This window comes from Prionailurus viverrinus, chromosome A3, assembly GCF_022837055.1.
Source record: "Prionailurus viverrinus isolate Anna chromosome A3, UM_Priviv_1.0, whole genome shotgun sequence".
Taxonomy (NCBI): domain Eukaryota; kingdom Metazoa; phylum Chordata; class Mammalia; order Carnivora; family Felidae; genus Prionailurus; species Prionailurus viverrinus.
Genome location: NC_062563.1, coordinates 18,790,926 through 18,811,438, shown reverse-complemented (window position 1 = coordinate 18,811,438; position 20,513 = coordinate 18,790,926). Strand labels below are relative to the sequence as shown.

The 20,513-nt window shown below is 41.7% G+C and overlaps 1 protein-coding gene across 4 annotated transcripts in view; it reads right to left on the bottom strand.

Moving 5' to 3' along the window:
• The window catches only part of CHD6 (chromodomain helicase DNA binding protein 6), a 206,698-nt gene that overhangs the window by 86,632 nt on the left and 99,553 nt on the right, over nt 1-20,513 (bottom strand). For all 4 annotated transcript variants that reach the window (XR_007150819.1, XM_047852262.1, XM_047852265.1 and 1 more), the window contains exons 6-14: nt 17,185-17,247; nt 14,362-14,420; nt 13,608-13,725; nt 8,536-8,622; nt 8,216-8,350; nt 3,637-3,758; nt 2,197-2,440; nt 806-982; nt 66-209 (exon numbers count right to left, since the gene is read on the bottom strand). Coding sequence is in view for 3 of the 4 variants with exons in the window: in XM_047852262.1 (XP_047708218.1) it covers nt 66-209; nt 806-982; nt 2,197-2,440; nt 3,637-3,758; nt 8,216-8,350; nt 8,536-8,622; nt 13,608-13,725; nt 14,362-14,420; nt 17,185-17,247 (1,149 nt within the window). In the remaining variant the exon portion in view is untranslated. The remainder of the gene's footprint in view (nt 1-65; nt 210-805; nt 983-2,196; nt 2,441-3,636; nt 3,759-8,215; nt 8,351-8,535; nt 8,623-13,607; nt 13,726-14,361; nt 14,421-17,184; nt 17,248-20,513) is intronic.

Here is a 20,513-nt window from a genome sequence, read left to right as displayed (position 1 = left end):
GTCCTTTCCCTGACGGTGAAGGTAATCACCACACCATCTTCTCAGTCCTTCAGGCCCCTATTTACCTGTTCCTCAGTTTTCAGATCTCCAAATTCCTCCAAGAAAGCAGTCTCTGAAGGAAACTGTGATGGCTCCAGAAAATTCAGCAAACTGAAGAGCTCCTCCACAGAGTTCTGTAACGGTGTCCCAGTGAGCAGTACTTTGTGTTCCTGCACAAATTAACAGTCCACCATGAGCAGTGTGCGAGCCACCAACATGATGTGCTTTGGTGGGAAAATGAAGCCAGGGAATTCTGTGCTCACTTTGGGGCAATTCTGTTTGGATTTTATGCAAAGAGAGGACGCCGCCATTTCATGAGGGTATGGTCAATAAATAGATCAACCTTCCTTTCCCATCACTGATTCCAGCAGCAATGTCATGTTAGTGAAAGCAACACTCATTCATTTGTTCATTCATTCTTATTGAGTGCCTACCCTCTACATACTGGGCACTGTGCCAAGACCATCATCTTTGGTACCTGGAAATAAGCCAAAACACCTTACATTTCCAGGTCACCAATTTCATGGTATTTCAGATTCCCCCGGTTCCCTTTGGGAATCTATTTGTGGCAAAGGTCAAATAGTTGACCTAGTTCATAACAAAAAACCTTTTGATTCCTACACTATCACACATATAGAGGGCAAAAAGAGAATTTAGAGTAAGCAGACTATGCACAAGTAAGCTACATGCAGAATGGCTACAGAATGCCTCCTCCACAGTGAATACACGGAACCTGTGTGGATGTAAAGAGCTTGCTAGCTCTCACCAGGGCCATGAGCTTTAGACCCTCCAGAAGTTTGCAGTTCCTGTTCTTCAGTCTGTGGGCTTCGTCAATTATCACACAGCTCCAGTGAATCTTTTTCAGCTCTGGGCAGTCTGCCAGGATCATCTCAAACGTTGTGATGACAACGTGGAACTTGAAGACTCCTGAAAGGGGGTTTCCCTGAGGGTGACACAACGGAAGGCGAAGCTTTATGCCATGACTACAGAATTCCGCTAATGTGTTCCCGGCGGGAGCAGAGGAGGCAGTGCGGTAAAATGCCCGGGCCTAGGTGACAGAAGCCAGTAAGCACTGCACTTCCTCGTGTGAGGAAAGAGAGAATACGAGGATGAACCAGCCCTTTAGACAAAAGAGAGACCTCATTACACCGATGACACAGAAGTAAGAGACATGGGCCCTCACGATGCTGAGACATATGCGCAAATATGGAAGATACAGCAAGGAAGCTTTTTGTTTATTAACTGCCATGACAAGGAAAGCAGACGGGTATTGATTTGCACATTCCCAGCCATGAGCTGGTCTCAACCACACAGAGCTTGAAGACCCAAAGGAGACCTTTTTCGCTCCTTTTCAGATATGGTTCATTTCACCTTGTAACTGGGGTTCTAGCACAAGTTCAAAGTAATGTTCCTGATTCACCTGGGACAAGAGCTACCAGACAGGACACATGTCTTTTCTCTATCTTAGTGTTGCTATCACACTGAAAGAGCAGAGATGCACTGTGTTAGAATACATCATAAATTTCTTCCAAGTGTCTCCTTTTGCTGCTTTATGAAGTCCCTGGGGGAGAGCACTGGCTTCCCTCTGGCTGGATTCATTTATATTTTCACCTTGCTTGATTAGAAAAACCAGTGGCCAGACAGGCTTACAAGCATACTCAGTAAAGTGATTATAAATAACAAAAACCTAACAAACACCACAATCTATTGTGCTTTTAACAATGTGAATCCTATCTTCTCTTTATCCTTCCCTGTCAAATGTGTTAACCACCTCTCCAAACTCCCTGGCTAGGAACCCACCCTCTGTACACTAATTCTTCCCCCCACTTTTTTCACTGAGCATGTAACAATTCAGATAAAATCTTCTGCATGTAAAAGAAACTTCGTAAGCCAACCAAGAAGCCAAGCTTTCAGTATCCCAAGAAGAGCCTCTGGCATGTCAGAGAGTGTCAAGCATGCCTTACAAATTCCGTGTTTTATCAAAGTAAACTACCAAGGAGAAACAAAAGTCGACCTCAATAAACATAAGACTGTACAAAGTCAGTCAACAGCAACCTAAGGTGCAAGGCATTAAAACTCCTGAAGACAAGTGACGGGAAGGCTGTTCTGAACGACATCAGGCTGTCACCGGGTCTCTAAGACCCATGTAAGTCTCACCTGTGCGTCTCTGTACACCATCTCATACTGCTGGATCATCTGTCTGCTGATCTGGCTGCCATGGTACACAATGGCATTCATCTCTGTCCACGTCCGGAACTCTCGCTCCCAGTTCGTGATGGTGGAGAGTGGGGCGATGATGAGAAAAGGGCCGTGGATTCCTCGGAGGAATATCTCTGAGAGGAATGTGATGGACTGGATGGTTTTCCCCAGCCCCATCTCATCAGCCAAAATACAATTTTTTCTGTAGAGTAAGAAATACAGATAATTCATCATCGATATAGGAAAGCGGCAGAGGTTGGGCAGAACTAAAATGATACTTGAGAAGCACACCCTGACCTATAAGGTCATCAGTGTAGGGCCTTATCAGCATTTTCCACAGATGCAACTAAAGCAAGTTTTTATTCTTATGATTCACACCCTGACTACTTCCAAAAAGGAATTATGGCAACTTGGGAGAAAATACAGGAAAGAGGTCCATATAAACTGAAAATACCAAAAATTAAAATAATAGTGAGCCACAAGGAGAGAAATATGCCTCAAACCTAAGCCAATTTCTGTACCTGACAAACGTCATGGAAGCCAAGGCAAAAATAAAAAGATTAAGTTACGTGAATTTCATGGTCTACTATTTTTGTCATCAAGGGTTAACTTTTAACCCACACAATAAATTCCTTGTCAGAGTAAGAATGTGGTCTCTTCTGGTGACCCAGAATCACAGACTGCACAGAGCTGTGACATTCGAAGGGTGTGGCCCCTGTCAGTCTCGCCCCTCACTGTACAGATGGGGAACCCAATACCTGGAAAGGCCACGTGAGCCGCACTCCGAGAGGCTCTGTGAGTTAAGTGGTGCAGACTGTGCTAGAACACAGGTCACCAGGGTCCCATCTTGTGTATTCTCCACTGCAGCATTCTGTCTTTAGAATCCATACTAGGTGTATACTCTAGAATGTTACAAAAATCTCAAATTTCATCTGTTTCGCCTAGATTCTGACAAGACCTAAAGCACAAAGAGTCCAAAATTGAGAATTACAGCCCAAGTTTAGAACATCCAGGGCTCATGAGTAAGTAGCAGAGTTGGGACTAAAATCCAGATCTACTCCCTTTTAGAGCCAATTTTTGCTAAAGACTTAAAGATAACGACCTTTCGGATTTTGTTTCATCTAGGTTGAGTCTAACCTTGTGGCTAGAATGGACAAGTAAAAAGCAGCACAAAGTCAATGATGTCTACAGACCATTCTTTCTGGTTGGAGAAGCACCTGATGTAAAGTCTTGGCACGCATCCTGTGCAAAGATTAGCACCCTAAACCGATGGCTAGGTTGCACACTCTCACCACCTTGCTACTGCTGCTCTGAGCAGGCTAAGGTGACAGTCTAGCTCCCGGTACACACTTGGGAGGAAAATCATCCATGAGGACAGCCCTGGTTCTGGTTCCTCACCTGTTATACCAGTTAAAAAGAAGCCAGTTCATCCCCTCCAGCTGGTACTCCCGGAGCTGGTTACTGTTCTTATACTCTCGAGACTTCTCCAGTTTCTGCCAGGAGTCCGAAGCAGGCCGCTCCTAGTGGAGGAAGGCAGAGAACACAAAATATGTTGAGAATAACGTCTGAGGAACATAACATGAATAGGGACATAGGATAATAATGAGGAAGGTGGCAAATCTCAAAACACTGCCCTAAAGCTGGCATGAAACTGCAGCTACTATTTTCTGACTAATGTGCAGGCGAGACCCTGTATTTTCTTGATTTCACCAGATTAAACTAAGAAAACCTCAGGGCACCTAGGTGGCTCAGTCGGTTAAGCGTCCGACTTCGGCTCAGGTCATGATCTCATGGCTGGTGGGTTTGATCCCCATGTCAGGCTCTGTGCTGCCAGTTCAGAGCCTGGAGCTTGCTTCTGATTCTGTGTCTCCCTCTCTCTGCCCCTCCCCTACTCACCCTCTGGGTGTGTCTCTCTCTCTCAAAAATAAATAAATATTTAACAATTTTTTAAAAAAAGAAAACCTCTATAAAATGTGCAAACAATTAATGAAGAAGACAAACACACCCACCTAAAATCTTGGTGTTACACAGTTTGACCCAAACTCTTAGATGCCACTCCCACTTAATACCTCCATCTCCCCTCAAGCCAATATTAGGTTTTTGGTTTCTATAGATAATTTCTTTTTGTTATTTCTTTGTGCATGTGGCATCACTCAGGAAAGTACAGTGGGTCAAATATTTTGTTGATTAGTTCCGAGAGTCAGTATGAGGCAAAAAGCCTGTAAAATCAAAACTGCAAATTCCTTAAACTCCTCATAAACAAAATAGCCGTCTTATTTTCCCATATAAAACACTGAATTCTAAATACAATTGATCTTTTCTCTACTGATATGAAATGCCATATTTATCACATGCTAAGTTTTAATGTATCCATGGAGCTCTACCCAGATTTTTCATTCTGTTCCACGGGACTGTCTAGTGCTGCAATAAAAGCAAATTTTTAAATTACTATAGCCTTTTATCTGATTAGGGAATTATTTTTCAAAAGTGTCCTGGCTATTCTATTTACTATTCTGTATAACTTTAGAATCAACTTGTCAAGTTCTCTTAAAATGCCATTGGAATTCCAATTATAATCAGAGGAAAATTTAAACCTTCAAGTGTAGAGGCTTCCCATCCAAAAATCTTATTTAATTAGGCTTTATATTATTTGGAAAGCAACTTGACTATTTTGCTTATAGGCAAATTGAGCCCCCAAGTTACAGTTTATAGTCTTATAAATTAAAAATCCCTAGCTCTACCTGTAGTTATATAAATGAGAATTTTGAGACTGTAACTTTTCTAAACAGTTTTAGTTTTTGGTAATTCTACTTTGGAGTTCTACAATATAATTTACACCTGAAATATGTTATTACCCAAAACTAAACCATTTGCATGTGAAATTAACAAAATATCCCCAATTATATCATTGACATTTGGAGTTAAGTATAATCTGTCCATGATCTTTCAGAAAAATACACATTACAGCTTACCTACAAAATTACTACAGCTACAGTTAGGGTAAACCCTTTAAAATAGGGCTCTGTTGAATATTATTATAAGAGCATAAGTATAGGTGCTTTTAAAATAAGGGAGAAAATAATTTATTATGTAAAAAATAATCATTTTAAAGAAAAAGCTTTTAAGCAAAGATATTCCTATATAAACCCTCTTGCTCTGTTCCGTTAAAGAAAATATATTCTTCTTAACCTACAGGAACCAGTCAGGCTAGATCCCCAAAGTCCATGTACCTCTTTAATCGGGCATGCTCCTCTACTTCACTAGATACTGTGGAGAGGCCTTCTGGAATGTTCCTCCAGAGACTTAGTGGCTCACTCTCAGTATTGTTAAGTGCTGGAGGATGGAATTTCACTGCAGATTTCTACTTTGCTGCCTTGGTACAACTCCAAAAGTAGAGGCATCACTCTGTCATCCAGTCACTCCTCTGGGTTTCCCTCTTTCTCAGTGCTAAAGGTCTTAGTTTAACATCACCTACTGGCCAGAAATTTCAGCTATCTGAGCCTAAGGCCTGAAATCAGCTAGGAGTTTCTGGTATATTCCTAAGTGGTACAGACTACAGGAAAGAACTTACCCAAGGGCTCTACCACCTTCAGTGACTACTTAGTTAAATTTGAAAGAGGAGAATTGATTCTCAGAGCCCCCCAAAGTGGGTTCTGCCTATTAAAAGACTCTTTCTTGGCACAATCATCACCAATGTCACTTCTTGCTTTCTAAAAATTCCATATTTTACCTATACATAACCAATTTTTACCAAAAAGCTTTCAGATGCAAAATGTCCTATATTCATCAAGACTGGTAGGGTCATGTCTCAACTTCAAAGCCCAGAGTAAGATCCCTTTAAAAATTTATTCGGGGCGGGGAGGGTTCTAGGTGGCTCAGTCGGTTAGGCAACCAACTCATGATTTTGGCTCAGATCATGACCTCATGGTTTGTGGGTTTGAGCCCCGTGTCAGGTTATGCACTGAGAGTGCAGAACTTGCTTGGGATGCTCTCTCCCTCCCTCTCGCTCTCTGCCCCTCCCCCGCTCATGTGTGCTCAAGTGCTCTCTCTCAAAATAATTAAAAAAAAAAAAAAAAAAAAAAGAACTATTGGGGGTGCCTGGCTGGCTCAGTCAGAGGAGCATGTGACTCTTGATCTCCGGGTTGTGAGTTCGAGCTCCATGCTGGGTGTAGAGATTACTTAAATAAAAACTTAAAAAAAATATATTCAGGTAAACTACCATTTGGAGCCAGTCTTTTCCTTAATACATAAAAAGACAGCTTTAATTATATTGCTAGCTGCCATTCCAATTTAGAACTTTTGGAGTATAATTTCTAAAATGTGCATTTTAAACGAGAGAACAAATAAATTAGAAACAAAAAGACAAGCGTGAAATACTAGCATGGTTCATAAGAGATAATAGTGGCATGGCAACAGCAAAGTAAAGGAGAAGTGAAATTGCCTGAAGACACTTGAGAATTCATGTTCTTACCAATCTGTGTAGTCAGTCAGAGGAAATAAGTGGGATTCGAGCTGAGAGTGTAAGAATGCTGATTACTTCAAGATAATAGCTTACAATTAGCTGCAGAATGGAAATGCTCTCTACTCTCCGCCCCTACACTAGTTTGTCCCTGCGCTGGGCCACATGTCCCAATTAGTCTGGGGCCACGTGTGTCCATACACATGCCTTTTCCATTAACCTGTGTACTCCTGAGGGCTCAGCATGCAGCTTCCTTCTTACTCTATGTCACTCAAGAGTCAACCAACAGGAGATGTTTAATAGGTCGTTGAAGGACTGAATTAACAAAGGGCAACAGTCATAAGAAAGGGCTTAAAGAGAAATTTATTAACTAGTCATGCAACAAAACACCATTAAAAACTATGTAGATTTCTAATCACAGTTCTACACCTCAAGACTCCTCCATACACTTCATATGCTAAAAAACTAAAACAAACACTGCTTTTGAGTGGACTCTGATAGAGATCTAAGTTCAATGTTGAGGTCTCGTCTTCTGAGTCCTAACTTTCCAGCAACATAAAAACAACAAATAATACTAATAAGGAGGTGGATAAGGGTTTTTCATGTGAAAATGGTGATTTTTAAAAGAAGGTTTATTTATTTTGAGAGACAGAGAGAGAGAGAGAGAGAGAGAGAGAGAACATGAGCAGGGGAGGGGCAGAGAGTGAGGAAGAGAGAGAATCCCAAGCAGGCTCTGCATTGTGAGCACACTGCCCCATAGGGAGCTCAAAACCCTGAACTGTGAGATCGACAACCTCATCCGAGATCAAGAGTCAGATGCTCAAGTGACTGAGCCACCCAGGTGCCCCAAAATGGTCATTCTTTTTTTAAACAGAAACTTCATATTCCAGTCTACAGCCATGTTCAATAACTTTGATTCTCTTCCCAAGTGAGTTACATCTTAATCAGGCTCTATCCTAATTCTACCTCCTTTTAATTATTGATACTTTATATATAACTACTTGCCAGATACCCTGGGACATTTATGCATCTTGGTGGGAGTTCTTCAGAATCAGAAAGATAAACTGATTAAATAAATGTATGTTGAAAACCTATGTTCTCTCTGTGAAACTCATGGATCTACAGAAGTAGATAGCTCTTCCCCTTAAAATATTCCAGTTGAGTAAAGGCAAAGGATAAAAACAAAGAAAAAAGATCACTGATGGAGCAAAAGATAACAGGAAACAGTATTTCAGGCATTTCTTACACATTCTATCTTCCTGACTCCATATAGCAGCCATATACCAAGAAACCTAAGCTCATATTCATTTTTCAGTGTCACACACATCAAAACAGAGCCTAGATCTAATGTTGATCTGAGTGCCAGCAAAGTCTGAACTGCAGGTTCAATGGAGAGTGGCCAAAGGGAAGGCACCAATGAAGACCACTTCTGAGCACAGCCCAAAAGACATCCAGGACTGCCAAGTTCATAAAGTTACATGTTGTAAGAGGTGCCAAACAGCGACATGGATACATTACCACATGCTTAATTTCAGGGAGAACTTGAAGAGACTCAAATTCTTTAACTTTTGCAGGATCCACATCTTCCTCTAGTTCCCACGTACTTTCTTCGTAAGGCAGTGAGCACCACTTCACCAGGTAATGCGTCACCTCCTGGTGGGAAACAGGATAGCAGCTACTGGATTAGAGGAGCCAATCGTGCTCTGGCCAACCACTGGAAAACCCACCCGGTAACACATGAATGCCATTAAAACGAAGACCACATGTTAACAAAACAAGCAAAACATGTAGTAAGAAGGGAAGACACTATAAGTGAGTCAAAATGGCCAAACACCCACCTCTCCTGTTTCGGCATCTTTGGTGTGGGCTACCTCCAGGACGCGATCAACTTCTACATAGTCTGGGTTGAACAAGTCTTCATCAGGCTAGTACAAACAAAGGAGAAGAGTTAGAAAGTGTCCCCCTTCCCTCAAAACCAACACTCTGTGTTTTATCTTTAAGTCACCCCCTACTCTGGGCCTTATCAGGAAATACACAATGGAAGGGGTAGCTTGTGAATAAAAGTCACAGCACAGACATTTCTTCCCTGTCCCCAAACCCTGCTGTGACTGAATTTCCAGGTTACATCAGGGCCAGATGTAAACTTCCCTAAAGGTCATTACAGTACTGGGCAAAAACCAGCACAAGAATTCCTTTTTTCTTACTGCTTCTCATTACAAAGATAACCCTTGGACACTCAGAATTAGTTTCTTTTTCTTTTAATAAGCCAATAATAATAATAAACACTGGAAGGAGGCATGAGGGGAAGGTTCTTGTTTTTAAATTTTTTTTTTTTTTTACATTTATTTATTTTTTGAGAGACATAGAGAGACAGAGCACAAGTTGGGGAGGGGCAGAGAGAGAAGGAGACACAGAATCTGAAGCAGGCTCCAGGCTCCGAGCTGTCAGCACAGAGCCTGACGTGGGTTCGAACTCACAAACCATGAGATCATGACCTGAGTCGAAGCTGGACGCCCAACCAACTGAGCCACCCAGGCGCCCCTGAGGGGAAGCTTCTGGGGGACTGATAACGTTCTATTTCCTGACCTAAGTGGTGGCTACCCAGGTGTGTTTATTTGGTAGAAATTCACTGAGCTGCACCCTCAGGATTTGTTTACCTTCATGTACATTATGCTTCCCAAAAAAGTGTACTTATGAAACAACAATAAGCATCACTTGGAAATATTTAACGTGTGCCCAGGGTAATGCTAAGTGCTTTATGTCTCAAAACTACTTTATGGACTAGATGCAATAATTACTTCACAGATGAGGGAACTGACTCAGAGAGGTTAAATAAGTAATGTGACCAAAGCCACAGAGCTGTGTGAACTGCAACACTTACCCAGGACTTTCTTACCCAGAAGCCCTCCTCCTGGACTGCTAGAATGTTCTTATTGCCCCTTTGGCTGGAAGGCACTTTAGGGGCTATCTAGTTTCAGCTTCAACACAGGAATACTTTTTATAACATCCCTGGCAACCCTCCCTCAGATTCCATTATTCCCTGTTTCGGAATTTACTGCCCTCTAAGACCTGACCCATTGCCAAGACAGCTTTACCTCTGCCTGCTTAGTGGTGGCATCATGATCTTTATCTTTATTATTATTAAATTACAGCCTAGTTTCCTTCCTGTAATGGGGGCTCGCTGGTGTCACTGCTTCATCCACAGGAGCGCAACAAAGTTAATTTTCATTCTATGCTGGCTCTTCAACAATCTCTACCCTATCTGGGTGAAATTACCCAAGGTGCTCAACTGTTGTTTGGGTCCCAAGTTTCTAGTTCCCTTAATGATGCAGAGAGCTAACATTTATGAACAGTGACCGTGGGCCGGGCACCGTGTTAAGCACTTCTGTAAACACTGTGTCATTTAGTCCTTGCAGGTATTCTGTGAAGCTGATATTATTAGGGGTTCTGCTTTACACAGAGAAGGATAGTGGGTTTGAAGGAGCTTATGCAAGTGGCTCAAGGCCACCAAGCTCTGTGTGTGTGTGTGTGTGTGTGTGTGTGTGTGTAACCTGTACCCTGGTAGTTTGGCTCCAAGAGCCCAGGCTCCTAGGACCGTGCAGTCCAGTTTCCACATCTGCTGACAACACTCAGCTGTGCTTCCTTTACCAGTGTTACAGTCCTCCTGCAGCTGCACTCAGGTCCCCAAAGTCCCCCACTGGACCCTGATACCCAAAGGAACAGAACACTCAAGAATGAAAGAAAAGGCACAGCAGGACTGTTCTGCTGGTATGTTCTAAGATTACCGTTGCTTTTTAAGCAGCTGCACGGCCTACTCCTGGCCAACAGGAAACTTGTAATTTAATGGGCATTATCTTTTCTCCCTAGAACTGCTAGTCAGTCATTTTCCCCACCCAGAAGTTGTAAAGATTTTAAAAATACAAATGTATAACATTACATTTATTTACTGCCATTCTATTTCATTCATCCTAGCCTGTCCAGTAAACATGAACTTTGATTTTGTCATCTATTCTCCCAGTGTTGGGTCTGGTTTTCAGGAATTTGGGCTTAGCCAGAAGGCCTCTACCCCTGCGGAGCATGGAAGTCTTAGCCTCTCGAGCCTGAGCCTCCTTTACATAAAGCAGCTAGAAATAATAGATATGAAGAAGCTCGATTCAAAACTAAGTTATTGTTGATCTTATTAGAATATCACTTACCTAAGTCATTAATAAAAACGTTGAACAGGTCAAGACTGAAGACCATATTATAGGAACTACTCCCCACTTTTCCTCTTCCTTAATCTCAAGATGTCCTCTGGTCTTCTCAAAAGTCTTTCCTCCCTACGGGAGTTATGAGCTCCTGGTATGTTATTTCTATACACTTGAACATAGCTTTGGCTCTCTATTCCCAGCCCAGGCAAAATCTCTCCCTTGAGAATAAAGCAGAAAACAGACACACGGGGCTTTGTAGGCTATATTAAGGACTGTGGACTTTATTTCAAGAAAATGTGCTAAAGAGTCTGGAGCAGGGGAAGAGCATAAGGCAACCTCACCCCCTTACCAAGGGGGCAGCCAAATATTTCCTGAGCACTGACCCTGTGGCTAGTACCAGGGATAGAAATACAAGGAAAACATGTCCCTGTCTGTCTCACTGGACTTAAAATGGAAGAAAGAGACATGTAAACAAGTTACTATACAGCAAATACTTGCTAAAATAGAGGTGCAGATAAAATGTTCCAAGAGCAGAAGGAGAACAGTATCCAGTGGGGCCTTGAGATGGTTTTCCAATTCCAGCTGTCTTCTTTCCCCAGTCCTTTATGAGAAGAACAATGCCACGAGAAACAGCCCTCACGTGCTTTAAAGCAATCCTGGAGAGGGCTGGGGCCAAACACTAAAGCTAAGGACAAAGGACCGCACCCTGGGACAAGAAGAATGCTTACTGACATTATCCTAAAATAATTTTTTGTCACTTGTGGAGAAGGAATACAACACGCAGAAGGAGCTGATTAAGTACTGCAGCGATGTACTATATGGTTTCAGGGCACCTGAGTGCACTCGAGACCTAGTGCTTGCCCCTACATTTTAAGAGTAACTTTTATCCCTTCTTTTTTTCAAAGTTATCTGCACAAAAATTTAAACGTACGTGTTACACAGAAAAGAAAAAAATAAAAGTCACCGTGATCCCATTAACCAGAGAAAATGACGGCACATTTTGATGCACATTGACGACATTTTCCATGCCTTGCTATGGTGCCTCTTTTCCCCTCCACTCCCCATACTGGAGCTGCCACACACACTGAGGAGGCCTGACATTTTCAACTAACAACAGCTGATAGCGCTAAAGCCGCCTTCTAGGTCATTAACAATGTTCTCCGATATCATTCTTCCTAGCTGCACAATATTCTGCTCTATGGGATACATACATAATCTAGCAAATGTCTGCTATCTCATATTCTGTTTGTTCACAATTTTCCACCAATATAAATGACTGAATGTCACATTTGATTCTGCACAAAGACTCATTAGCTTCCTTAAAATACATGACAGTATTGGAATTGCTGGGACAGAGGATGTGAATAGTTTGAGATATTTCATGTCTGTTGCCATACTGCTGGGACAGGTCTTACCAGGTTATATTCCCATCCACTGTACACAAGAGTATATCTTCCCTACACCCTCCCCAGCGGTGGGTAATACTTATTTCTAAAACCTTCATGGGGGACCTGGGTGGCTCAGTCGGCTAAGCGTCTGACTCTCGATTTCAGCTCAGGTCATGATCTCACACTTTGTGAGTTTAAGCCTTGCATCAGGCTCTGCGCTGACAGTGTGGGGCCTACTTGGGATTCTCTCTCTTCCTCTCTCTGCTCCTCCCCCACTCATACTCTCCCTCAAAACAAATGAATAAACATTAAAAAAAATAACAAAACCTTCAAATAATCTGGTAAACAAAAACCAGAAAATCTCTATTTTAATTAGCATTTCCTTGACTACTAGTGAAATTGACCACAGTTTTGTATGATTAATGATAAGCATTTCTTATCATTAAAGCTATTTGTCGTGTGTGTGTATATGTATGTATAAGCAGGAAGGTTCCTTCACCGGATAAAAAGAACATATGCCACATATATAAGTATATAGTTAGGAAATATGCGTATGTACATGATGCACATATGTCCTATTTACTTTAAGATTTGTATGAAGTATTTTCTAATATATAGACATTACAGATTTGTTTAATGTCAAAATCCATCAATCGTTCCTCTCGCTATAGGTACCATACTTGGAAATACTCAAGCTTAGAGGCACCTGGGTGGCTCAGTCGGTTAAGCCTCCAACTTTGGTTCAGGTCATGATCTTGTAGTTCGTGAGTTCAAGCCCCACGTCAGGCTCTGTGCTGACAGCTCAAGAGCCTGGAGCCTGCTTCAGATTCTATGTCTCCCTCTCTCTCTGCCCCTCTCCCATTCACATTCTATCTCTCTCTCTCAAAAATAAATATTTTAAAAAATTAAAAAAAAAAAGAAATACTGAAGCTTATATAAAGTTACTTATTTCCTTTCTCATATTTTAGCTTTGTTTTTATTTTTTACATTCAAACTTTAAGTCCTTTGGAACTTGCCGTTTTGGGAAGTGAGGGGAGGAGGGAATGAAAAGAGTTGCGCGCACATTTCTCTCACCCTAGCTATTTATAGATTTTCTGACCAAGATACACGTTCTTATGAATTGCCAGTTTATAAGGCTCGATCGTCATAACTTGGTGGATAATTTTTTTCCTTCAGCTTAAACCTGGATTGGTTTTGCTGCCAATCAGTGCACATTTAGCGACATGACTTGAGCAATAATTCTGCACAGAACTTTGACTTAAAGAAACTTAAACTCAGCATTTAATACTACAAGAAGAGTAGTGGTCAAATAGTTGGCAAATATTGCTTCACCTCAGTAAAAATGTGCTTCATCTGGGCTTGTTTATTCCTGAATCGCTTGATCTTCTGTGCAATGCGAGGATCCTTTTCCAGCTCTTCCATTGTGGCCCATTTACAATGCAAGTAGGAACTGTCCAAAGACACACAAATTGTGAGACAAGTGCAAACCACCACACCACTGAGCCCTACAGTCTTTCAGCAAACAGGGTGACTAACCCAGAAGTAGCAGTTTGTGGTGAAACTGCCAGAGATTAGGCTGCGAAGGGCCTTGCACTAACCGGACAACAAAATAAAACAATGCAGCGATTAATTCCAAATGACCGATCCCTCTGCAGCTTCTACACAAACTGCCTGAGAGCAGAGGAAGGGTAGGCATGGGCAAGCTGTCATTAACACACATTAGTGAAAGTGGGCACGAGGCAGAGGAAGAAAGAAAAATCTAAGAGGGAAACAGTGCGAGCTACAGGACAGTGGTTCTCCACCAGGAGCAGATGAGAATGGCTTGGGGAGTTTTTAATAAGCACCAGTCCTTGGGATCTACTCCCAGAGTCTGAGTCAGCTGGTACTGAGTGGAGCAAGATCTTCCCCGGTGACTATCTGCACAGCCAAAGGTAAGTACTACTGCTTAAGGTGAAGTTGAGTCAGTCAAATCCACAGGTCAGGCCTCAGGGGCCATTCTTGGAAAATACAGAAAGTGATGTGATGAGGGAAAGGAAATTTTATTCATATAAAATCCAAATACAAATAATATATGAAGAACACGTACAAATTTCTATACTTAACGTAGAATAGCTCCAAGTCGAATGGGGGCTCTCCGGGGTGAACCTGCAATCAACAGCAAGCAGTTAACAGCTCAGACCCCCACAGATCGCCCTGACGTTGCACAAGAAAACAGGTAAATCAACACCTCTGCTTGATTTTCGTACAGACTTCCTGAGGATGTTTTCAGTTTCCCCCTTCTTTTCCTGACAGCTACTGAGCAGCTTTCCCAAAGGATGAATGCACAGCTAGCCAGAAGGTAAAAAAGAAAATGATCCTTCTGGTGTCCTTCCAAGGTCCAGGCTGGGACAGTGTTCGGCTGATAAACCCAAATCGGCCCAGGATCTGAAAGCTGTCAGGCCCAAAGCCTGGCGTGCAAGTGAAAACACAGGTCTCCGGCACACCCCCTGACCACCATCCCGAAACATCAGCGGTGCCCACTCTCAAAGTAAGGAAGTTTGCTCTCATAAGTATTTGAAGATAAAGCTATGTTCTCACCAGTGACAACATATGTTTCACTCCAGGTATACTCTCTGGATCTCCACAATGGTCCTGAGATATCTAAAGAACCCACCCTCCAAATGTTTTCCTTTCTTTTTTTTTTTTTTTTTTTTTGGTAGCTGTGGTTTTATTATTTTTTTTAATATGAAATTTATTGTCAAATTGGTTTCCATACAACACCCAGTGCTCATCCCAACAGGTGCCCTCCTCATTGCCCATCACCCACTTTCCCCTCCCTCCCACCCCCCATCAACCCTCAGTTTATTCTCAGTTTTTAAGGGTCTCTTATGGTTTGCCTTCTTCCCTCTCTGTAACATTTTCCCCCCCTTTCCCTCCCCCATGGTCTTCTGTTAACTTTCTCAGGATCCATATAAAAGTGAACACATATGGTATCTGTCTTTCTCTGTATGACTTATTTCACTTAGCACAACACTCTCCAGTTCCATCCACGTTGCTACAAAAGGCCAGATTTCATTCTTTCTCATTGCCACGTAGTATTCAATTGTGTTTATAAACTGCAATTTCCTTATCCATTCATCAGTCAATGGACATTTAGGCTCTTTCCATAATTTGGCTATTGTTGAAAGTGCTGCTATAAACATTGGGGTACAAGTGCCCCTATGCATCAGCATTCCTGTATCCCTTGGGTAAATTCCCAGCACTGCTATTGCTGGGTCATAGGGTGGATCTATTTTTAATATTTTGAGGAACCTCCACTCTGTTTTCCAGAGCAGCTGCACCAGTTTGCATTCCCACCAACAGTGCAAGAGGGCTCCCATTTCTCCACATCCTCTCCAGCATCTATAGTCTCCTGATTTGTTCATTTTAGCCACTCTGACTGGCGTGAGGTGATATCTGAGTGTGGTTTTGATTTGTATTTCCCTGATGAGGAGTGACGTTGAGCATCTTTTCATGTACCTGTTGGCCATCTGAATGTCTTTTTTTTTTTTTTTTTTTTACGTTTTATTTATTTTTGGGACAGAGAGAGACAGAGCATGAACAGGGGAGGGGCAGAGAGAGAGGGAGACACAGAATCTGAAACAGGCTCCAGGCTCTGAGCCATCAGCCCAGAGCCCGATGCGGGGCTCGAACTCACGGACCGCGAGATCGTGACCTGGCTGAAGTCGGACGCTTAACCGACTGCGCCACCCAGGTGGCCCTGAATGTCTTCTTTAGAGAAATGCCTATTCATGTCTTCTGCCCATTTCTTCACTGTATTATGTTTTTGGGCGTGGAGTTTGGTGAGTTCTTTATGGATTTTGGATACTAGCCCTTTGTCCGATATGTCATTTGCAAATATCTTTTCCCATTCCGTCGGTTGCCTTTTAGTTTTGTTGATTGTTTCCTTTACAGTGCAGAAGCTTTTTATCTTGATGAGGTCCCAATAGTTCATTTTTGCTTTTAATTCCCTTGCCTTTGGAGATGTGTCAAGTAAGAAATTGCTGCAGCTGAGGTCAGAGAGGTTTTTTTCCCTGCTTTCTCCTCTAGGGTTTTGATGGTTTCCTGTCTCACATTCAGGTCCTTCATCCATTTTGAGTTTATTTTTGTGAATGGTGTAAGAAAGTGGCCTAGTTTCACTCTTCTGCGTGTTGCTGTCCAGTTCTCCCAGCACCATTTGTTAAAGAGACTGTCTTTTTTCCATTGGATATTCTTTCCTGCTTTGTCAAAGATTAGTTGGCCATACTTTTGCGGGTCCAATTTTGGAGTCTCTATTTTATTCCATTGGTCTATGTGTCTATTTTTGTGCCAATACCATGCTGTCTTGATGACTACAGCTTTGTAGCAGAAGCTAAAGTCTGGGATTGTGATGCCTCCTGCTTTGGTTTTCTTCTTCAATATTACTTTGGCTATTTGGGGTCTTTTGTGGTTCCATACAAATTTTAGGATTGCTTGTTCTAGCTTTGAGAAGAATGCTGGTGCAACTTTGATTGGGATTTCATTGAATGTGTAGATTGCTTTGGGTAGTATTGACATTTTAACAATATCCAAATGTTTTCAATATGGCTCTTTTTCCATGTTCTCTTCTTGGCCCCCTGAGGACTTTCCCTGGGCTGCAGAAACTAAGGGACAAAAATGCCTTCTGCTAGCATCACAATGGAGGGAAAAAATTATTTGGGGCTATACTCAAATATTTAAGAATTTTAGGACCTAAAATCTTCCATGGGGGTAAGAATAATAAAGAATAAAAGAATAAAAGAATGACTAGCAAGACAATATTCTTGCTTTGCTCTCACTCTGGCCAATCAGGACCATTCCAGGTTGTCTAGCCAAATCTCTCTTCACAGAGGAGAGAACCTGTGATATAAAAGCTGACACATAAGCCACTAACCTCCTGGACGGTCTTAGATGCCAGGATCTTCTCAATGATGTTTGCGTCATCTTCTGGAGGCTCCTGGAGACAGAGGTTAAGAAGAAAGAAAATTACTGGCACCACAGAATCCAAGAAATAATTCTGTAAGAAATGCTATAGCAGGTACTACTTGGTCTGAAAGTTCACCATTGAGTGCTGAGGCCTCCTCCCTATCAGTCCACAGAGTGATCAAAAGATCACAAACATTCTAACATCTGGACACAACCTAACACCTCCCCTTCCACATAAGCAGAGAAGTTATACGGCTTCTCAGACTCTTAATTTCAGATCTGCCTTTAGCATCACTAAAATTGGTCCCAGGACTTCCCTTTTCTGCCAAACCTGCCTACGTGTTGCTGCATAAAATTTTCAGAAAGGTGTAACAGAAAGGAGTCTGGGGGCCTTAGAAGCAAAGAGTCCTATTTCTAACACCTACCAGCTACTGACTTTGGGTAAGTCAATTAACACGTCTTCGTTTCCAAATCTATTAAAATAGGAGTTAAATATACTTATCTCACTGGGTTACTGGGAGGATAAAACGGTATGTGAAAATATTTTTGGAACAGTAAGCACTATGCAAATGCAAGGCATAATTATTCTCTACTAAACGATACCGTCTTTCCCTTCTGTGTCTGGAAATGGCTGTTTCACCCATCATCCTTTGCCTATAAATCCTAACTCAAAACAAATTAATTTCTTCCTTTCTACCCCGGCTACACATCAACATTTCTAGGCTCCTGATCTCCATGAAATCTCTCTACAGAGTATTTGATTAAATAATTACAAACTTAAAAAGGATGTGTTGAGTCAGAACACTCTTATGTTTGATGTTCTTTCTGGGTCTTTATTTGAGCCATCCTATTTCAGAGGTTTTGTATGTACTATATGACCTCCTCAGATCTAGTATTTGTCCACAACAGGGTACTCAGAACAGAATGAGAAGAATGCTCATCACAATAGCCGTAGCTCCCAAAATAACTTGGGTTCCTGATCAGAACTTCCCCAAGGATGACTTCATGCTGCATTACTACTGTCTTCGGTCCTACCCATTCCAGGGGTTCGCCTGTCCCAGAGCCACACCATTACAGAAAATGGTATATAAAGGTATATAAAATCAAACTTTCCCCAGAAAAGTACTGAAAGAAAGAAAGGAAGAAAGAAAGAAAGAAAGAAAGAGGAGGGCAGATGGTAGAAACGAAGTATGGAGATCAGCAGGCGATGACAGATGCTCCCAAAGGTTACAAATATTTATTACATTCCCCTAGACACATGGCATGGTGCTAGGTGCCATGCCAAAGTTAATCCAAAGTGACAAGAGTCTACTCCCACTGCTCAACAAGAAGACAAGTTGAGGGGCGCCTGGGTGGCGCAGTCGGTTAGGCGTCCGACTTCAGCCAGGTCACGATCTCGCGGTCCGGGAGTTCGAGCCCCGCGTCAGGCTCTGGGCTGATGGCTCAGAGCCTGGAGCCTGTTTCCGATTCTGTGTCTCCCTCTCTCTCTGCCCCTCCCCCGTTCATGCTCTGTCTCTCTCTGTCCCAAAAATAAATAAACGTTGAAAAAAAAATTTAAAAAAAAAAAAAAGAAGACAAGTTGATTGTGTGTACCATATAGTAGGAAGAAGGGATGGGGTTACAGACTAAGCTTTTGTTTTTCTGCTCAAGTGTTCTGCCTGATTCTTAAGCACAAGTAAGGAAAGGAAGAGGCGGCAGGTGGCTGTTGCCTGCCTTCTCCCATTATAATGTAAACCTTCTGAGGGCAGGGATCCTTATTTGTTTTATCCACTGCTATAGCTAAAGCCCTGAAAAGGCCAGGCACCAGTGGGTGACCAGTATATATTTGTTAATGCTAAATACAAGGAAGAGGAAGAGAGAGGAAATACATGAGGAAATAAAGCATCTAACTCACCAGGGCTACAGACTGCAGACAGTTAATATTCTTAATCTACGTCACTTAATTAAAAATTCTCCTCCTTCTTCATACACTGGGACCTAGCCATACTGTCAGGATGGCCAACGGCAAAGGGCCAGAGCCTGGTGTAGTTTTCTTAAGCCAAAGATCACTACCCCAACCTTGCAACCAACAAAGGAACAGGTGCCGGTTAAGAGAAAGTAGATGAATGAACAAACCTCCTTCCTAATTTCCTACTTCATTTCCTTCCTAAATTTCTTCCACATTATTTACTGTCTTTTAGGTTTATTCACTGGTCTTACAGAAATAGATGAGCCATAGTCCTCCTCAGCAAGGAACTACCAGATATGCTAACATAACACTTTAAAAGTTATTGAAGTATGGCATACATACAGTATATAGAGATCTCAAGTGTACAACCAATGAATTCTTACACATACACATACCCACTTGTATAAATATCACCTAGACCAAGTTACATAACATTCCCAATGTTTTAGGAGGCTCTCGCGCCCCCACTGGAAGTAACCACTATTCGGATTTCTACTACCACTGATTAGTGTTGCCTACTACTAAGCTTCATGTAAATGGAACTATATAGTATGTGGTTCATTCTTCTATATTTCTGCATAGTATTTAGTTGTATAAATATACTACCATCCATTTATCTGCTGTTGAGGAATATTTGGGTTGCTTCCAACATTTATATACACTGTGTATATTTTGGTGGACAAATGCACTCATTTATCTTGGATATATACCAAAAAGTGGAATTGCAAGGTTATGAGGTAGATTATATGTTTGGTTTTAATGAATGTTGTCAAAATTTTTTCCAAACTGATTCTGACAATTTTTATACCCACCAGCCACGTATGGGAGTTCCAGGTGACTTAATATTGTCAATCTTTAAAATTTTGGCCATTCTTGTGGCTAAATTCACATCTTTAAATTTAATTAATTCACATCTTTAATTCACATCTCCCTAGCAATTGAGGATGCTGAGCACCTTTTCATATGCTTACTGACCGTGTGGATAACCTCTCCGTGAAGCTCCATTCATGTCATTTGCCGATTTTAAAAACTGTCCTTTTTTTAAATCTGTAAGAGTTCATTATACATTTCTGAATAAGTGTCCTGTCAGTTATATAGATTACAAATATTATCTGCCAATCTATGGTTTGCCTTTTGCTTCTATAAATGTGTCTTTGGATGAACAGAAGTTCTACATAATCCGCCTTATCAATCTTTTCTCTTATACATTCTTGTGTGTTGTTGAATAATGTGGCAGCAATGTGGCAGTGTTGTTGTGGCAGCAATGGCTGCCACAAAGGTCACTCATTAAGCCACATAAAGTAATTTAAAATTTTCTTGCAGCCACCTTTTTAAAAAAGTAAAAATAG